The 16,464-nt window shown below is 39.3% G+C and overlaps 1 protein-coding gene across 3 annotated transcripts in view; it reads right to left on the bottom strand.

Moving 5' to 3' along the window:
- PCSK5 (proprotein convertase subtilisin/kexin type 5) overlaps positions 1–16,464 on the bottom strand; it is a 361,111-nt gene that overhangs the window by 22,444 nt on the left and 322,203 nt on the right. For all 3 annotated transcript variants that reach the window (XM_074994754.1, XM_074994752.1, XM_074994753.1), the window contains exons 25-27: positions 12,806–12,848; positions 10,477–10,619; positions 8,541–8,741 (exon numbers count right to left, since the gene is read on the bottom strand). In XM_074994754.1, coding sequence (XP_074850855.1) covers positions 8,541–8,741; positions 10,477–10,619; positions 12,806–12,848 — 387 coding nt within the window. The remainder of the gene's footprint in view (positions 1–8,540; positions 8,742–10,476; positions 10,620–12,805; positions 12,849–16,464) is intronic.

The raw sequence follows: 16,464 nt of genomic DNA on the forward strand, positions 1-16,464 counted from the left end.
GTCTGTGCATCTGACTGTGCATCTGTCTGTCTGTGAGTCTATTTGTTCATGAGCTCCTCCAGAAAGGCAAGAGCTAGGACACCACATTTGGTATGCAGCTTCCTCTTATCCTACCTTAAGGAAAGGCCAGGGTTTGACTGTACCAGGCCAATGGGATGTGTATAGAATCGGATTGAAAGCAAGCTTGTCCCGACAGCCCTGGAGAGCCATGGAGCAGCTTCTGGATGGGAAGCACAACCCTGCTGCTCCAGCCTCTCCTAGGGGAGTAGCTGCCAGCCAGGCAATGCTGCAGGCTGGGCAGTGTGGCCCCTGCCACCCTCAGCTGGCCTCAGGGGAGCAGCCACTGGCTGCCCCCATCCCTTTCCCTGAGTCCCCCCACTCCTCCCCATCCCATCCTCACTTCTGCACTCCAACTCCTTGCCTTGAGCCCCGACCCTCTGCCCTGATTCCTGTACTTTATCCCTTTCCCTGAGCCCCCCTCCCAACCCTCTGCCCAACACCTTCATCCACATCCCTCCGCTGAACATCAGCCAGCCCCCTGCCGAGCCCCACATCCTCAAATCCCTGCCCTGTCTCCTGCACCCCCACATGTCCAGCCCCCTGGCCTGAAGGACCCAAGCAATACTGGGTAAATCTTCTAGTCCTTTATAATCTTAAACTCTTTATTAAGCCCCTTCAAACTCTTCTTCATTCCTACTCTTAATAGCCCTGGGGTGTTGGGTTTTTTTTTTTTATTGTTATCTCTCACTATCCTCATTCCTCCTATCTGGATTTCTTCCTTCTGAGCAACAGCAGATGTCTGGTGTCCAAAACAAAGCTCAGCATTATGCACCGGTATTGTTTTCCATCCCTGTGAGAGGGTGTGTGGCTTGCCTCCTGGGCTGGCAGGGAAAGGGTTAACGATCTCTGGTGGAGCAGCAGGAAGCCCACAGCTGCAGGCCTTTAGTGTGGAGTAGCAAAGCTGGGCTACCTGTGGTGAATTAACAATGCACTCCCAGACACACTATAAGAGAAGTGGACTGTGAAGCCTTTCAACTGGTTGATAAGGGGGTAGGTAGAGCTTTTTCTTGTGGGGAGGTGTAGGGTAAAAATGCTTTTTGAGCCAAACTTTAGCTTTGTAGAGTTTTTCCTTTTCTCCTAATCTAGAGCCTGAGGTTCTGGAAGCCTTATTATACAGCCTGGCAGGTTTGTGTTTGCTCCCTGAGCTGGGCTCTGAGAAGCTGGAGGTAGCAGTCAGGGGGCTTCCAGATCCTTGGATCCTGATCTGACACTTATCCAGAGTTACTTGTCCTGTTTCCGGGTCCTAAGTAGCTTCTGTGTTTATTCTGTGCTGCACACTGGACAGATGTACTTTGGGGCTGTTCTTGAAATCCCTTTCCTCTGTGGGACCTGCAATTTCTACATCTGTTACCATCTAGGAAATGCTAACTTTGAATGGTATATATTACTGTGCAATTACCCAAGCTGCAGCTCAGCTGATTGCCCAATACACTTAAAGCCATCTGGAGTCTCTCAGGACTGTTTGGATGTTACAAATCAAAACAACTTGGAGGAATCAGCAAACTGAACTCTAGTTTTCCTAATCAGTATAGTAGTGGCTGTGACTTACCTGTAAGCACCTCACCTGATGGCCCCTCTTCACTCTGAGGAGCAGCAATTCATTACAGGTTTGAAAGGACCAGAAAAAAAAAAAAAAAACTTTGCCCCTTCAGTCCTTTGTTCACTTCCTAAATGTTACACTGTGGAGTTGAAAAAATCCTTTTCAAACCATCAAGTAAAATTTGTTTCTTGGGCCATGTTTATTTAGTTTTTTAAAAACATAGCCTGAAAAAGTTAGGATTTTCTTCCATGAATATATCCTATGGGGACATATTTTTCAGGATTTTTATTCTATCCTTGTATGCCATTTTCCCCAATAAAAGCGGTGAGACCCAATGGATACAAATACTGGCGTCTCCTTTGGTTTCTTCTTTTTGAATTGAGCCTCGCATTAGCTATATGGTGATCATCTTGAAGAACTGTTGACATATTCTGTAGCCATGTTAATAACAAAAAACGTTTCTCACTTTACCTTACACCTTGCATGAATGAAGTGAATGCCATCTGTTCCTGGAATCTATGCCATTTACATTTCTAAGGTCACTCTGTCCTTTCTTAGCACTTTCAGTCATTCTCAAGGGCTACAGTGACTCCTGAAGACTCTGAGATTTTTCTTGACTCAAAGTGGAAAATAAAATTATTTAAGTTCTCAGCCATCACATGGGAGGCCTCTTTTCCACTGACTTATTTTATATTTTATTTACTTTGAAATCCTCTCTTTAGACTGGGCAAACTCTTCTTATTTACATAATAAATAAATGTATTAGTCTTTTAGGTGCTGCAGGACTGTGTGTTTCTTCTAAGTGTTGTCATTTAGTACCTCTGATTAAGATAAAAAAGGGAGAAAGAAATATAGCTGTAGTACCCACAGCCAAGTTTCTGAGGACCTGATCCTTGCTGAGGACTTAGGACAACATAACTAGCAGTTCGATTATTAGCAACTTGTGAGAAATGTTTATAGGAGTGTATCATCTTGAAAACATTTATCTATTTACAACTAAAAACGCCCCAATTTTCATTTATAATGAAATATTTCAGTGATCAAGATCATATTTAATTTTTGTTTTTCTTGGCAACATTTGTGGTAGTATCAGAGAGTCATTCTTTGCAATGCATTATAGTCTCCACCAGAGGGGAATATGCACAAGCAGTTAAAGCTCTTGTGACATTTTGCCTGGGACACAGAAGAAAATTTCTACTACTCAGTCACTCTAGTTCACAACTTTCCAGTCAGAAATAAATACCTGACGCTCAACTTGAGAATTCTCTTCCTACCACCAATAGAAAAGCTTGCAGTTAATTGGACCTGTTCCAAAGCTGCATTGTTGAGGTCTCTCTGCTTCATAACTACCATTTATTTTACCAAAAACAGTCAAACACTCATTTTTTTGGGGGTGGGGGGAAGTCCTGGTGATGTTCTCAAAATCTTTCAAAATGCCTAAATGTACTGCAAAAGATTTTGTGGCAGATTCCTGTGTGCTGCACCTCCCATGATGTGACCAATGTTTTTATACATAAAACAGTCTTGAAAAGTTGTCAAGAAAATTTGCCACCCTAGGGACAAAATGGCCATTGCGCCAATGATAATGAGAAACTACGTGGCTAGTTTCTGCCACACAATAATAATTTCATTTTTCATGGATCCATTGCTTATTCACTTGGGGCATGGGAGCAAGTAACATTTTTGTGGAAGGAAACAGTGGCTTTAGTTAGATAATTAGTGAAGGAGTTGTACCTCTGAAGGAATAAGAGATGGATAAGACTAAACAAAAGAATGGCCGCCTCCAGCTTTTAGCTTTGCATTCCGACCTACTGTACCCCTCAAAAGTTATGTTAGATGAAGTATTAAATGAGACCAGCTTGGCCAGCTGTTACTGGTATCTGGAGGATTCCTTCCTGTGGTCTGGAATCTAAGCTTTCATTTAAAAATTGAAATATCTAATCCTTTTGATAGCAAAGAGAATTTTAAATATGTGAGCCAGATGTCCACTATTGCAATGATGTTTGCCAATTCAGCTGGCAGCCTGAAATAATAGGTCAGAGAGAAGTGTGAACTGCCCTTATTCTTATATACGGATTGTTTACTCTGAAGCTTATTGATGATAATGTTTACTACTTCACTGCTGGTTTAAAAATGAAAAAGAAAAAAAAAGCCCTTTTTAAAATATTCAGAGCTTGTTTGAAACATAAGCTTAATTCTTTGGATGATTTAACAGAAACTAAAATGTCACAGATTTAAACTTCAGTGGAGCCAGAATATGCCCCAGTACCATGTTAGTTATTATTTCCTTCATCAGCTAAAGATAGCAGTTTATAAATACTTTCAGCTTCACTTCCAATTGTAGAAAGGAGCTGACTTGTACCTTTGCCACTTTCTGAGTTCAGCTTTCTGGCAACTGGGGATATGCGGTAGCATTTGCATCCGCTCAGGCCATTCCATGAGGTTATCAAACTGAAAGTTGTAGAAAAGGCTGAATTTGGGTTGCTCTCTTTCTTGCCCTAGATTCCAATGAAAAATGAGTCCGATGTCCTGTTGTCCCTCTGACAATGATAAACAATCACAGTAAGCATTGATTTCTTTTAACACTGAACAAGAAAGTTGGTCTAGCAAAGATAACACTGGTGATACCCTGAGCATGCTGGAAACTGAAGTCAAGTGTCCCTAAAGTTACTTTGTCTTTCTCAAAACAAAAAGCAGTCAAGTAGCACTTTAAAGACTAGCAAAATGGTTTATTAGGTGAGCTTTCGTGGGACAGACCCACTTCTTCAGACCATAGCCAGACCAGAACAGACTCAATATTTAAGGCACAGAGAACCAAAAACAGTAAGCAAGGAGGACAAATCAGAAAAAGATAATCAAGGTGAGCAAATCAGAGAGCGGAGGGGTGGGGGGAAGGTCAAGAATTCTAATTCCCCCCCACCCCTCCACTCTCTGATTTGCTCACCTTGATTATCTTTTTCTGATTTGTCCTCCTTGCTTACTGTCTTTGGTTCTCTGTGCCTTAAATATTGAATCTGTTCTGGTCTGGCTATGGTCTGAAGAAGTGGGTCTGTCCCACGAAAGCTCACCTAATAAACCATTTTGCTAGTCTTTAAAGAGCTACTTGACTGCTTTTTGTTTTGATAGTGTATAGACTAGCACGGCTTCCTCTTTGTTACTATTTGTCTTTCTCATGCTTCTACTTAAGATTTCCCTTAGAGTAATCTAGTAAATATCTAAAGAGAGAGTACATGTTTCCTTGAAGAAATCCATTGTAATCTTTCACTTTAAGTGGAAGTAAATTTGCTGGTTCTTAAGAGCCTGCTCTCTTGCTTTCCAGTGGGAATGGTGTGTAGGTTGTTAGATTTTATTCTTCTTGTGGCACTGATCTTGCAAAAATGATACAACCATGAATAAAAATACAAAAGATAGACCTGAAATCTTGAAAAGCTAATTACAGTTCAACAGACACGATAAAACCTAATGAAAACAATATACAGAGTCAATAAAATACTTGAACCTATCCCATCTTGAAGACTTATGAGAATAAATTTAAGGTGAGAAGTAAGTCACAACCGCCCAGTAACTTAATTCCCAAGCTACTTATCACGTAACTATAAGAGTAATTTAATGAATGAATGCCTTGAATAAAATATCTGCATGCAACTGCAATGGGGATGATGAAAAATATGTATACGTTATTCAATATATGTTGCCAGCTTCTAACAGTGTTACATTTCACATATGGATGCTATTTTAAAAAGGCCCCTACCTCCTTCTATGGTGCTAAATCCTCCTCTGTAGATGTCATAAAAGTTTCCATCTAAGTTTCTCTCTCCTCCTCTCCCTCTTATTCCATGTTCCTCATGTCTCTGCATTATCCATTAGTCCCTGTTCCCTCAACAGTCTCACGTCTCTCTTCAGATACACCACAAAATGTTCTCCTAGAGCCAGATTCTAGCTGGTGTAAATCAACATAGCTACATTGACATTAGTGGACTGATGAAGAATTGTACCAGCTGGCCTGTAATTCCTATACTCTAATTTCTGTATATTTTATCTTCTCTCCACCAACCTTCTTTTAACATGCTATTTTTTAAAAAAAATTCTGGTTGTTTAATGTGATTTTTAAGGAAAGAAAAAAAATACAGGGACACATCCAATTGGTTTCAGTCTTCTACTACACTTCCCAAAGGTTGTTTTTTGGTTGCTACTTCCAGTATGTGTTGCAATGTGTGATATGAGCTGTACTGGCTACATACTTCACTTACATAATTTATGACTAATTTTGTTTTGGAATTATTTGCTTGCAAAGAGGCACACACTCCACGTTGGATCTGTAACAGAAATATTTCCTTTGCATCTCTCAAAAGAGTACGCTCGGCGACACTATATGACTGGGGCACATACAAACTCAGGGTGTGGTATTTCCAGCGAACTGTCGAAAAAGAAGACCTGATTTCAGCTTGCAAAATGTCTAGTCCAGTTGATAGGGTGTGTGCAATCACTTGGTGAATCAAGCCTACACCAGTATGTCTCCTGGCTTCCAAAGTTATTTCATCATCTGGTACACTAGATAAAATACAGATGTTTTGAACTACAAACACAGAGCTCAGCCATTTTTTTTTCTTGGCTTCCCTTTCCTTTTAAATGTCTGGATGCCAGACAAGCTCTGTTTCCTTATTTCAGGCCTTGATATGATTTATTAACAAATTTCCAGTTTGGAATTGAATTAATAGCCAAGCAGAGTACCCACAAAAAAGTATAATTTTAGAAATTTTTTATACGCACACTGTCTAAGTCTTTGGTCTATGTGCTCATGAAAATTCATGATTATGGTCTTTCATTTATCCTCACACAAGGAATGGAAGTGAAAGTTAGACATACAAAAATGCATAGAACCAGAAAGAGGTTTTAATCATGACCAAGCTACATCAGTCTCTCAAAATCTAAATAAATTCAGCCTTCACATTTACTTATCTCTTAGCATGGTCTAGTGTGCTGCCCTTTAATTTGTCTGTTGAGGAGCCAAACTGGGACAACCGTTTTTTGTCTCATGAGACTCAAAAAATTAGTTTTGAACTAACTTGTACAATATGAACACTCAGTTCAGTTACTAAATCCATTGTAATATTTTCAATATGTTGCCTGGATCCAGGTGCTCAGACAAAGTCTAGCAGAGATGAAGGTAGCAGCATTATCATTTTGACAGTGGAGTTCAAAGCTCAACACACCTCAGCCACAACCCTACCTGCCTTCACTCCTCCATAATTTTAATAGAGAAAGGTTAAGCAGCTTTTTCAAAGGCACTTGTGGTAGTTACTGAATTAAGCTGTATGGGTTTTGGGATTTTGTTTAGATTGCCCACCCTAATGAATGTGACACAGCCAGCTGTGTATTTTGTTTGGTTACACCAGGCAGTGGGAGGGAAGTGACTGAGGTTTTTATTGTGTCACTGACTCATTGTGTGACCGGGGACATGCTATTTTACCTATGGCTCAGTCATGAAGGGATGGGACTCAAATGGGACAAAACTCCCATGTTTCATTATTTATTCATAGTTATAAATAATTGTAACTGGAAGAAAGCATCTAGATACCAAATAAAAGCAAGTTCAGGGCCTCTACATCTATCTTTTTGGAAATAAGAAATATGTTGCTGTTGACACCTCTTAATTAATAGGAAGTAGAGTAGATTGATTTGTAAACATTAGACTTTCATTAGAGAGAAACTAAGAGTGAACATTTTCTTGTTGCTGCCACTGCAATCTGGCAGAAGGCTATAATATATAGATATTAGTCACTAGCAAGGACATCTAGCGCTCCTGTCAGCTGTTGCTATCTTTGCTTTTTTAAATCAATACATTTGAGTCACCAGCATTTGATTTGATTATGTTTGTGACTCTCACATTCAAAGAGTATCTGAGTACTTATGCTTTACTCACTGCTCATACAGGGTGAAATTCACACCCTGGCAGAGGGCCAGTAAGAAGGTCTGTGCTTCATTGAAGTCCTACGTTGTCCCTAGCATGGGATTTAGGCAGTGCGGAGGACTTGTGCTGAGCCTCTGCACAGCAGTGAATGTCAGTTTAAAAAGACTATGTTAAAGGTTGTGTACCACTCTTCACAGAAACTGAATTCAAAACATTCCTAAGTAGCGCTGCTTTGATTTGACGCATAAATCATGCAAACTGGGAATAAGACAATCCCAGAGTGCAAATTACCAGTAGTCATAAGGAATTGTCAATTAATCATCTACAGACTAGGAATTATTTGTTGAATAAATATGCAAGTGAACCAATATGAAAGTACTGTGATCTGTCTGCAGGTAGTTCATGAAAACAAAAAAATATACAAAACGGATATATTTGAGTCCTATCATTTGCTTTTTTTCAGTAATGAGGATAATACTCAGCAATAGTATTTTGCATTTCAAAACATTTTACTGACATTAACTAATACCTTGCCATGCTCTTGTCAGAGGTTTACAGCTACGATCAAGCATTTTATCTCCATTACATAGAGGGGAATCTGAGATAGGGTTGAAGTGCAGTCACAGATGATGCTAATGGCAGAACTCCAGCTCCAAATTCTATGGCCGGTCCACTAGATCATTATGGTTAGTGGATGCTCAAATTTAAGACATAAATTGCCTACAATATACTCTCTACTTTGTTCAAAGTGAAATGCAACCCTGTTCAGGGACCCAACACAGGGCCTCAAAAATAGGGTTTAACTGGATTTAAATTGTGCATAAGCCTTAGGCTTTCTGCAAAGGCTTTCTGTGACTAAATTTATATTCATATTACAATTTCTTAACTTCACAGTCTACTTAGATATGAGGTACCTTTAGCCAGCCTGCAGGACATTGGAGACAAGGGGTTGGACAGCTTTCTAAATACTTCTAATCATAATAGTTGCAGGGGATGAAACAAAAGGGTTCAAAGGATCTAGCAACATACCATTCCAGAATTTTCCCTCTATCGCAATGTGTTTTGGGTTCACACACTTCCCATGCAGTAGCTGTAAATTCTTTTTGCAGCTCGTGCAGTCATCAAAGTTGAACCCTTCGCATGTTGCACAGCTTCTATGGCACTCTTCACATTCCCCAAAATTCTCATCCCTGTAGAAACCAGCTCCGCAGTCACTCACACATTTCCCATCTACAGTGCAGACAGAGAGCCTTTAAGTCATGGTATTGCTCACATAAGTCAAAAACCAGAAGATGAAGAAATGCTTTATACACCTGGCCATTCCTAGTGTTCTGAGGAACAGCAACACTAACAATACTATATGCTTGAGGATGATGTGCAATGCTTAATCCCTAGTCTTCTTTATGCTACCTCCAACCTGTTGGAAATTCTAGAATACAGTTTCAGACCTGAAAGACTGTGTGTGATTTCAGTCATATGATTCATATTAAAGCCATTTGGGAATCCCACAACTTTGATCCATCACAGCTCCAAAATATATTCTTTAGGTCTCAGTATACAAGATAGACTTGTGTATTTTGAATAGTCCCTGCTTGAGACTCGGGGGGACATATATCGCTGATCTTTCTGTAGCAATTTAAGAAACACAAACAACAGTAGAAGAGTGTGAAATTTTTGTTGTGCCTCCTCCTCGCCCCCTGACTCATGGTTTTAAATGTTATTGCGAACTTTAAACATATCCCTAGAGAAAAGTTCACAAATCTTTCAAACCATCCTCCTTCAAAGTTTATGTAGAGTTGAATCTACCTCAAAATACACCAGTTTATAAAAGTTCAGATCCAGAGCTGAATTTCCTGATTGAACCCCATGTCTAGAATGGGACAACAGAAATCTAAGGTCCAAATCTAGATCTACATTTCTGCAAATATGGGGCTAATGCTAAGTGAACCTGTATTGATTCAGACCTTAAGTGACCAAAGCGAAGGTTTTTTGGATACAATGTTGATGTTTAGCAGTGTAAACACTAGAACAGTTGACAGATTCAAGGCTAGTTTAAGCAAATCTGTGCTTCCTTGCAAAGCCAGTCAATTAGGACTTTTGGTTGCAAAGCCCAAAATTGAGTTTGGCTTCCTTCCAATGCCCACAATCTGGTAGGGAACAACATCGAATTGCACGTACAAATAGTAATATATAAGTTTGCAGAGGGAGTCAGGAGAAAAGTAGATAGAGTTTTGAACTTAAACAGAAGTCTGGAGGAGCTTACAATGTACTCCGGCAATGGTGGTGGTCACCTTGAGGCATCCTTGGTCTCTTCTTTATCACCAGAGAGATTTATGGTAGCATGAAGCAGCCTGTGCTCCATAGCACTTGGAGCTGCTGGGGCGGATCTGCCATATGTCGGGGCTTCCTGTAGCTCAGGTTTGGCAATATTGTCTGAATTCACCCTAGCAGCTTTATCAGTTGTATGAGGAATTCCGAGTTTTGTATGAGTTTGGCATGAAGTTTAGTGATTTTAAGTGGATTTTGCTCAGGCCATTTGAGGCATATTTGTTCAGACCAGAAACTCAAAGCTATACTGGAATGTGCAAAGCCATACAAATTAAAAGCAAAGAAAAGGTTTGCTTCACTGTGAATGAAAACCACCTCATTTCACATAGCTCTGTCAAATAGAAACCTTTTTCCTGGACATGCTCAAAGAGAGGGGATTGAAGCCAAACACTTGCTAAAAATAAAATGTAAAAAAAGGCCAGCTGGAATTCCAGTCAAACATTTTGGGACTTTTGAACCAAAAAGATCCCTTGTACTTACACAAAGGGCCTCCTTCTACAAGGTGCTTTCAATTTACAATGACTTCTACAGAGGGTGCTTAGGACTTCAGAGAATTAGGTACAGATTTTGGCCTTCAGTGCATGGCTCAAAATTGTTTTTGAGGCCTCCTATGTATATTACCTGTTACTTTGCTTACCTAATAGATAAAAGCCTTTGTTACACGAGTAGCACTGGTACTTGTCACAGCTGTCACACTTTTCATCACATTCTAGACATCGGAGAGTATTGTCATCTTTGTAGGTGTTCTCAGGGCAGTTTTTATAGCAATGATGCTTATACCTAGTGACAGAACATTCTTGGTAAGGTTAATAAATCTATGTGAGTTCATGGAATTCATTTTTGAGAATTTGGTGAACATGCATCATTCCAAAATAATGACCTATTTCAACATTGCTGTACAACATTGCCTAGTTTATTAATATTACGGTTCTTCAATATACATGTAACATTTGATTTAAAAAATGAATGCACACAATTGTGTGCCTAATTTGTACATTTATTGCAGTTGTTTGATAATTGTACATCTGACTATGTGTAGCACAAGATTTGTGCACACAATCATGTACACATAGATTGATAGATCCACAAATTTCAAAGCCAAAAGAAACCATTGTGATCTTATCTGAATTCATTGAATTAATTCCTGTTTCAAGTCTAATAGCTGCTGTTGAACTACAGTGCCTTGTAAGAAAAAAAATCCATTCTTAATTTTTAAAATTTATAGTGAGGGGTTGTTTCAAGAGTTAATTAATTTTACTGTACAAATTTATGCCTTATTTCTAATCTGAGGCTATCTTGCTTCAAATCCCAGTCATTGGATCTTATCGTACCTTTGCTAGACTGAAGAACCCCCTATTATGAAACTTCAGTTTGTTATGTTGGCACTTACAGTCAGAGATCAAATAAATCTTACCCTTCCCTTTGGTAGAATAAGTCAGTTGATCTGGTTGAATCTATTGCTGTAATGCATGTATTCTAATCTTTGAATCACTGCTGGGGGGTGTTCTTTTTATCCGCTCCAGTTTTTCAACGTCTTTGTAGAATTGTGGTCATCAGAACTAGACACAGCTGGATAGGGAGTGGGAATCCTGGTGGTCAGGGGTAAGGGTCCCAGAGTGGCTAGAAAGGGGCTGTGGCCTAAGCCATGCCTGAGTGTTTGGGGAGGTACAGCCTTTCCCAGCGTTCCTTACCTGGAGCTGCAAACAATTTCTCAACCTGATGTAGCTCTCAGGCCAAAATGTTTGCCCCACCCTGTGATGTAACTTTCTTAATCCTACTCCGTATTCCTCACTTTATACATAAAAGGATCCCATTAGACATTTTCCAAATCAGGGGTGTACTGGGACCTCACATTCGGCTCATTACCTACCATCGCTCCCAAGTCTTTTTCAGAGTCACTCCTTCTCAGAAGAGTGTCCCCCTTTCTGTAGGTATGGCCCACATTCTTTGTTCCTGGATGTAGGACCTTACATTTGGCTGTATTAAAATACACATTGCTCCCAGTTTAATAAGTGATCCAGATTACTCTGTGTCAGTGACCTGTCCTCCTCATCTTTACCCCAAACTTTACAGACTGCGTCGGTGATTATTTTATTTTCTTCCTGAACATTGATAAAAATATTGAGTAATGTAGGGCCAAGAACTGATCTTTCCTGAAGTTGCTCTAGAAACATTTGTTCAATGATGACTGCTTTGGTTGTAATTAAATTTTGGAATGACAGCCTGTTTTTAATATTAGGTGTTACTTAATCTACAGCATGACTGTTGAGGCTTGTAATAGGTATTTTCTGACTGCAATCATTAAATACATTACAACTGCAAACACATACTACTGGACTCTGTAGATAGTAAATATCACCTATAGCATATATGGGGATTGATCTTAGAATTTGTCAATAGGTAACTTTCCAGGATCCAGATACTGCAAGACAAGATTTCTTGAACACAAGTGTAAGGCTGGATACTTGTCATTTTCAATAAAGAAAGAATTTCTCCCAAGCAAAGTAAACAGGTAGGCTATTATTTGTTATGACACTGGCTCCTCATCTTAACAGCTTGGGTTAGAGTGCTTATTGCCATCACTGAATTGTGAGTGTCAGTCATGAACCTGCTCCCTTTTGGGATTTTGTCACTGACTGATGTAGGAGCAGGAAATCAGCTTGATTTTGCTTGGTGATACATTTTCTCATCTCTTGTTTATGGTCAAGGCCTTGTTTATGGTCTTGTTTTAGGGAGTTTAGGCCAAGGTATTAAGAGTCCTGTAGTGAATAATGCTTTGTTTCACTGTTTAGGGGAGGGCTCCCCACACCTGTTTCTCCCCCTCTCTCTTGTAAAGTTCATCCACACCACCTATCTTTGTTCAAGCTAAAGTTGTGAAGCTAGCTTATATGGCACATCCACCAGTACCTTTAGGAGAATTGTTTTTGGATCCAAAAATGTAGTGACACTAAGAGAGTTGAACTTACATATAGTAATTGTGAATGCATGATGTGCATGTTCTTGGGTCATCTGTAATTAAAAAAAAAAAGAATGCATGTAAAAGGCACTCCAGTTTGAAAACAAAATGCTAGGTATGACAAAGTTTACAAATAAATTATTTTCTTACATTGCAATTATAAAAGGTGGGCCTGAACTGGAATCTCAGTTCTCAATTCCTTTCAGTTTTGAAGTAATCTGTTCCCCAAAACAGATGCTGGCTTAAATGTTGAAGTGGCTAGTGGTTTTGGGTTCCCAACTGGAGATACCTTAAAGGGGCCAACTTTTTAAGTAGGCCTGAGCACCCATCTTTTGAAAATCAGGACCCTTCAAGGGATCTTAAACTGGGCACCCAGAAATATAAACATTCATCATCATTAGTCACTGTGCAAAATGTGGTTTCAGTCTAATTCTAGTTACTCTAAATAGAATTTGTCAGCATGATATTTAAAAATTAATAATGTTAAATTAAAAATATTAATAATCTCTGAAACGTGCAAACCCTGATGTGCATGACTGTATATCTGTATATATTTATACATATACATTTGTGCCCAGGTCTTTGGGGGCAGCAGAATGTGTATGTAAGGGTGCAAATGCTTTGCTGTTTTCAGGGGACAGGGCAGAAGAGAACAGAGACGACAAGGTGTCATTATTCCTTGCGGTCTTTCACACTTGACATGGCTCCCACTGGTGTCCTATAGGGAATGTCCACCAGATGGAATTTGCCTGATTGTGGTATGCACCAGCCACATTCCCTCCGTGCTCCTAACACACCATTGGCCTTAATGTAGGTGCTGGCATATTTGATTCTATACTCATGCTATATAGGAACTCTATTTTTGCTGTTTCTGTGGGATGTTCTGGAGAAAGTGGTCTCCTTCATTATCCACTTTTAGTTCCCTCTTCTGTTATTTACATTGGGCATTGTCGAAATAGGTGTCTTCTAGACAAGTTGCAAATATAATTACAAACGCAGTATTTTTTCTGGCTTTTAGTAGGGAGAACAGAAAGGTGAAGATGGAATAAATTAGCTGCGTGGGCATGTTTAAAACATTGAATATTTAAAGATCATTCCATTCTTGATTTTGTCAGGCAAGAGCATAGTCAAGGATGAAAATGGGAAGACAAACTCAGTTTAGATGAATAGTCACAGAGAGGTAGCCATGTTAGTCTCTATCTTCACAAAATGAAAAAAGCAGTCCTGTAGCACTTTAAAGACTAACAAAATGATTTATTAGTTGATGAGCTTTCATGGGACAGACACACTTCTTCAGATCTGGTGCTACAGGACAGCTTTTTGGTTCAGTTTAGATGGTAGATATAGATACAGATGGGGGAGTGGGGAGGGATCTCTTCCAAAAAAGTGCATATCCAGCTGCTTGCATCCCTGTGAAATGTAGATGTAGGATAGTAAATACCTTGTCAAGCAGCTATACCCATTTTGCAAAAGGCTAACTTTAGGCTGTTTAATTTGGGAGGTGATTTGGTTTGACTCCTACATGGAAGCCTCCGGGGTGAGAGTTCATTTCAGCTCTTTAAATTGCCAAAACCAGAAGAAGAGCGTATTATGATTCAAGGTGGTTAAAGCAAAGCTTACAAATGTTTTGTCTCCCCTTCGAAATAAATGGCAAACAGAATGATATATTTTGCCTTTTCTCTCTGATACCATAATTCACAGAGCTCCCTCAATGCTTGTTTACTCCAGTGGGAGAGAATGTTACCCAGCAATTCATAAGAATAAGCTCAATAATTTTACACATTATTGATATGGAAGGTTTGAGAACGTGGTTTCTGTTCACATCTGTAAGTAGATACATATGTACCACTTATGTCTCATCTCCTTGTGCAAATATATAGCAAGAAACCACAAGATGTAAGACAGACTTCTATAGCAGACTCTTGAGCTAATATCTGTCAAACTGTTAAAACAAAATCATTATATGTCTGGAACAATAGCTAGTAATAACAGCCCCTCTGAAAACACAGTAATTAATTAATTATTGTATTTTGACATGCAGAGGAAATTCTGCAGTTATTCTGCCAAGGATAAAGTCATACTCCTGTCAGTTCTTTCATTTTTTTTTAGTTAAAATCATTGAAGAATCTAATCAAATATTCAGATTTGCAGTTTTTGTTAGACTAGTGCAAGCTGAGTTCAGTGTATTTGGTCACTCCTTAAATCATTTGTTGGAATTTGCTACAACGTTACTTGTTCTTTCAAAATTATGTTCATTTGAAATTGATACTTCAGATGCCTATAGTTGGGCATCTAAAGTTTGAGTTAAAATTGTGACTATCCAATGGACCTTGGATAAGGAAGACATCCAAAGGTTATAATTTTCTCTGTTGACAGACAGAAATAGAACATTGCTGTCACATAATCCTATACTATTGAATTAACCATTCAGCCTGCTTTGTATCTTCCAAGCTGTTTGAAACCATCTTTAAGAGAGAACCTGCTTTGGAAGAACTTACTGAATCCAATTCTTCTCAAAGGTGGCACACTGATAGCTTGCCAGAATAGTATTAGCCATAGCTGGCTAAAACAAACACGAAAGGATGCTGGAATAGATGTCTGTATGTTCACATTATATTCAGTAAGAGCTCAGTCATCCATCCATGAAAGGGCTGCCTCTCCAGAGAGTGAGCAAAGCAGCAGCAGAATCTTTTTTGGCATGTGACTACTAATGACTGCTCTGCATATTATCCTTGTATTGCCTGTGTTGTTTCCCACTCTACTGGTCCTCACTCTGCTTCTCTTGAAGCCAAATGCAGACTACCCATTGATTACAAGGAGAGCAGGATTTAACTCCTTAAAAATCTGTGGCCAGATTGTGCCCTCCAGTATTTATGTACAACTCCCATTGACTTCACCAAGTTTGTGATTTTGTTACAGAGATGTGACCTAAGTACAGACCACCTAGAGAAAGTCACTTAGTTTCTCTTTTGTTTTGTAACAACTTGATTTCCCCCAAACCTGCCCCGGCTCCCCACTATTTCCAGCACAGTAAGGCTAGAGTGGAGATAAAGTGCAGGGTAAAAACAGTCTGTTTTGATCAAAGTAAGGTACCTTCAAAGATTAACTGTTGGGCAAAGACTCTAATTTCAGTCAGAGTTCTCTGATTTGGCACATTGTTTGGTGCCTTTTCTCTTCCAGAAGGGAAGGAATGACATTCATGTTACAGGCATAAGGCATTATGCTGGAGGAGTCTTTTTATTCGAGTAGTTGAAGTAAAGCTTCACGGGATTAGAGGCTTAAATAAATATTTACTTTATAAGTTCATGCATATTAAAAAATTAATTCCAAAGGTGTTATGGAAATCCTGGGGATGTTTCATTATGTCTGTTTGCAGTTCTTAGCCAGTGTTTTGAATCTGGAAACATTACTTCCATTACTGACTCTCTGAACTGAATTGCCCCCCTTGAGTATAATTTGCCATCAAATTAGAACTAGCCTTTGAAACGACTCAAACTCACTGTTAACTTTATGCACCATGAGTGTAATTTTATGCACTCTCTGTTTTAGCTTTCTGTTTATTTGTTAGCTATCATCTCTTAATGAAATTGCTTGGAGGAAAAATTAATGGACTCAGCCTTGAGCTTGGTATGCGCTAAGCACACCCAGCAATCCTCGCAGTCAGAGAGG

Source organism: Carettochelys insculpta, chromosome 5 (genome assembly GCF_033958435.1).
Source record: "Carettochelys insculpta isolate YL-2023 chromosome 5, ASM3395843v1, whole genome shotgun sequence".
In the NCBI taxonomy this organism is placed as follows: Eukaryota; Metazoa; Chordata; order Testudines; family Carettochelyidae; genus Carettochelys; species Carettochelys insculpta.